Here is a 4,640-nt window from a genome sequence, read left to right on the forward strand (position 1 = left end):
TTGCAAAATTTGTTGCTGTATAGGGTAAAAAGCTATTTCACTGCAGATCAAGATAGATATTGATACTGGCTGTTTGCTCAAGTCTTTGCTACTTCAGTTATCTCCATCTGAGCAAAGTCTTTGTGGAGCAGCTCTGCAAGGCTCCCTTTGCTGGCCCTGGAGAGATGCTGGTCCATAAGACCTGTTTGAGACATCCACTATGGACTGGGTGCAAGACCATGGAGATTGTGTTAGCTGTCTGCATGGCAGATGTCTACTTTTGATCCAGAGAATCCCACCCCCAGTGTGTGTCAGTGAGCCATCTGGTCTGTAACAAGGTCCTCTGTGTGGCAGAGAGGGCAGTCTATGCCTGCAGACCTTCACAGAGCCCCTAGATATGCCAGTGAAGGTGAAATGCTCCTCTTCCTCCTAAGCAGGCTGGTACATACTGTGCCAAAGCTGAGCTATCAACCCTCTGCTCCCATGGGGATATCTGAAGGAACAAATCTTGAGCAAACAGCCAATAATAAAATCTGATTTTCGTTGGTTAGTCATGCTGTGTATCTTGAAGGAGAGGCTGGTTCCTCCTGAGAGCAACTGGTTGTTCCAGTCACACCAGGGCGATAAGGCCTGAGTTTTGAATAGCTGTCAGCACAGTGTGTACTGCAGGAGGTGCTCAGATACAAATGTTTGCCAAGGGATAACTGTCCCTCTGGTGTGTGAGCACTGATTGGATGGGACAGCTGCATAAAGAACCCCAGAACCAGACCAGTCTCCATCCTCCAAGAGAGCCCTGAGACTTTGCCTGTTGAGGAGCCAGCAGGACTACAGCAGCAACATGTCCCAGCTGGAAACTGCCATGGCAATGACCATTGCAGTCTTTGACAAGTATGCAAAGACTGATGGCAACAGGCAAACCCTCAGCAAAGCAGAACTAAAGACCCTCCTGGAAAAAGAGCTGCCAAACTTCCTTGTGGTAAGAGCATCATTTTGGTGTAGGGGGTGCAAGGGCTGCCTGCAGGCACAGGTCCTAGTACATTATCAGGGAAATTACTTTGCAGGAAAATTTAAAAGAAAAAGGGTTTTGCACATACTGTATAAAACTGATTCTAATAGTCAGGACCATTCCCTGTTTGCTAAATTCATCTCTGGAGTTATCAGGACAATGGCTTTGAAACAGGTTGGAATTCGTCTTCAGAATTCACCTACTTGATCTGCTTGTCACTGAATTTATCAGCTCACATCACAACTGCTGTGAAGGCATTTGTGCTGTCAGCAACTGTTAATTGCAGATGGGGAATCTCTCTAAATATTTATACACTTATCCTCTCTAGGTATTTATATTACACACTCAGCATCCTCATCAAAATGATGCATAAACCAGAACAACAGATGAACTCAGAGCAAAGTGTTTGGCATTTGTCAAGTGGAAAGGAAGTGGAAAAGGAAGACCTGAAAATGTATTTTACAATATAGATTTGTATGTAATCATCAGGTGCATTTAAGTAGGTGTTCAAAATACTTAATATGTTGTAGTAAAAGCTTTAGCTGACTGGGACACAAATGCTTTTCTTTTTCAATTGGGTTTTTATCTGTTTCCCTTCACTATAAATCCAGAAAACACTTTTAAATATATTGTTCTTTCCACAGCAGGGTAATGTTTCTCTATGTGTAAATTTATGGTTTTTAATGGCAAAAGCCTAAAAGCAAATGCTCTATGTGTGGCTCCCATTTTTTGTATCCAGCATAATTCAGTTTTTTAATAATTTCAGGGCACTGCAACCAAAGTACTGGATCAGCTCTTCATAGCTGCTTTTACTGGCTCTACTTATTTCCTGCAACTGCAGGAAAAACTGGAATTTTCCAGGAAGATAATTAGCTAAATGTCTTTTTATGTTCCAGTCTACATCTTGCTTTTCTGTTTTACCTATTCTAGAGAATAAAAACAAAAAAGCACTTTTATGCCAGTATTTGAAACAAATTTAACCCAACAATATCCTGCCAGATTAGTAACTACAAGGAAGAAACAGAGAACATGATTCTGACTTTAGGAAAAAAAGTTTTACCTGAATTTCCTGGCACTTATATCCATATTTATTTGTTTTCCAGAAATTCTGGGAAACAGTGTTTTTTTAAGTGCTCGTGTATACTTTGGGCCTTAGAACTGGTTGTAGCTGACACAGTTCACAACTGTCTGGAAAGGTCTTGAATCAATCAGAGGCAGAAATACCACAGGACTGAAGGTCTGGACTCAGTTAGAAAGAGTTTTCAAAGAACAATTCCCACTTGTGCATTTCTGAAGTAATTCAGAGGCTAAAACTAGTTCATATAGTTCATTAAATAGTTTAAAATATTCACTAATAGAATGAAAACTTATTGTAATTTACAGAATGGAAAGGAATAAAAACTTCCAGATGCATTTATCAGTCAAATCTGGGGAACTGGTTTGATTCTTAGTGGTTTTAAAGGTATATGTATGTAAAGTGAAACATGAAATTGCAGAGAAATTTAGTTAATTGGACCATGACCAAGAAGTACCTTCAGATTAAAATTAAAGTAGGAATTATTTTAAATTTGCAGAAATTTTCCAAAAGTTTATGTAATTTCTTTCTAGTATTCATAGAATCATAGAATTTTAGAACTGGTTTGATTCTTAGTGGTTTTAAAGGTATATGTATGTAAAGTGAAACATGAAATTGCAGAGAAATTTAGTTAATTGGACCATGACCAAGAAGTACCTTCAGATTAAAATTAAAGTAGGAATTATTTTAAATTTGCAGAAATTTTCCAAAAGTTTATGTAATTTCTTTCTAGTATTCATAGAATCATAGAATTTTATTGATTGGAAAGGACCTTAGAGATCATCTAGTCCCACCAGAGCAGGCTGCTCAAGGCTCATCCAACCTGGCTGTGAGCACTGCCAGGGTTGGGGCATCTACTACCTCCCTGGGCAACCTGTGCCAGTGTCTCACCACCCTCGCAGGGAAAAATTTTTCCTAATATCTAGCCTAAATTTCCCCTCTTTCAATTTTTACCCATTGCCCCTTGTCCTGTCACTGCAGCTCCTAACAAAGAGTCTCTCTCCAGCTCTTTGTTAGGAACTGCAGTGATAGAACAAGGGGTAATGGATTCAAATTGAAGGAGGGAAAATTATATTAGAAATTATATTGTATTACATCAGATTTATTTATTGTTTAGCTGCCAAGAAATCCACACGGTGTTTCCTAGATTAGACAGGTCTGTACTGCCACCCCCTGTTTATTTTTAAAACTGCGTGTTCGAAAATCTCTGGAGATAGTGCCAGGACTCAAGCCAAAAAGTTTACTTTAGAAAATATCTTCTTTTTAAAAAAATATAAAGAAAAAACCCAAACCCAACACAACACCACCTCTTTTCAACTGGACGATGCCTTGCCTAACATCAGCCTTGAGATGTACTGGTCCAGTCAGTTCATCAAAATTATGACAACTTAGAAAAATATTATTCTGCTACTTTTAGCTATGGTAACTGAAGCTCAGCATCCCACTGGCTTCAGGGTGTGCCTTCCCAGCCACCAGCTCCCGTGAGCAGCTCCTGCAGGGCTCCAAGGCCAGCAGCAGCACTCAAAGCACTTTTGAGACTCTTTGCATCTTTTCTGGGGTGGTAATATTTAGTGAAGCTTAAATTTGGCATTTGCCCTGGGAAAGCACCATTTTGCAAACCTGCAAACTGCCTGAGCTCCAGCAGAGCCTTTCCAGGGATGGGGAACACACAGCATTGAATTCATCTCGGGGGTGTCCTCAGGGCTTTGTGTCACACAGCTTTAATCATGGTAAATATTGTTTTAAGTGTGGAAAACATGACTCTCCGTGCCAGATAGAGCAATCCCATGCTGTCCCATGTCCCATGCTGGGTGCTAAGCAGCTGCCTCAGCCAAGCACAGTATGAAGGACCTCATGGCTTTTTACCCACAGATATAATCCACAAAACAACCGAAGAGAAGGAAAAAACAAGAGGTCTCACTAGCAGAAAACATGACAAACTGATGTTCTGGGCAGGCTGATGGCAGGGCTGTGGGCAGGAACCCTTTCAACCCATCACAACCCATCATACCCTCACCTCCCAGGCAACTCCACCACAATGCCCAACAGAAAGGCACAATGTGTTTGAGGTGGCACCAGCCTCACACTGCCCAGGTGCCCCCACACCCCAGCAAGGGGCCAGAGCCCCACCAGGGACCTTGCTCAGGGTGTAGGTAGAGATGCTGTTGCATTAGGGTCTTGCCTCCTCTCACCTCAGTCTCCTCTCTTTCTTTTGCAGTCAGGGAAGGACAAAGCTGCTATTGATAAAGTCTTCAAGAACCTGGATGAAAATGGAGATTCCCAAGTGGACTTCAAAGAATTTGTCATCTTTGTGGCAACTCTGACTTGCTGCTGTCACAAATATTTTGAGCAGAATGCAGCTAAATAGTTGTCAAACTGTTCAGAGAAGCTGTTTTTGCCTATGCTCCATATGCTAGTGGTATGCATCCCTTCACTTCTTCCATGTACTGCCATGAAGTTTGCAAGCATGCTGGGCTACAAAAATAAACCCTACTGTGGTTACTTCCCTGTCCTGAATGTTAATTTCTACTCCTTTGTGGAACAGCCTGAGTTTAACGGATCCTACTGACTCACATTGAG

At 41.4% G+C, this 4,640-nt stretch overlaps 1 protein-coding gene across 1 annotated transcript; it reads left to right on the top strand.

The window, feature by feature from the left end:
• Positions 1-817: 817 nt before the first annotated feature.
• S100P (S100 calcium binding protein P) lies at positions 818-4,428 on the top strand. The gene is made up of 2 exons (XM_009074349.1): positions 818-955; positions 4,279-4,428. The coding sequence occupies exons 1-2, from the start codon at positions 818-820 to the stop codon at positions 4,426-4,428; spliced, it is 288 nt and encodes a 95-aa protein (XP_009072597.1).
• The last annotated feature ends 212 nt before the right edge of the window (positions 4,429-4,640 follow it).

Source organism: Acanthisitta chloris, unplaced genomic scaffold (genome assembly GCF_000695815.1).
Source record: "Acanthisitta chloris isolate BGI_N310 unplaced genomic scaffold, ASM69581v1 scaffold6635, whole genome shotgun sequence".
Lineage (NCBI taxonomy): Eukaryota > Metazoa > Chordata > Aves > Passeriformes > Acanthisittidae > Acanthisitta > Acanthisitta chloris.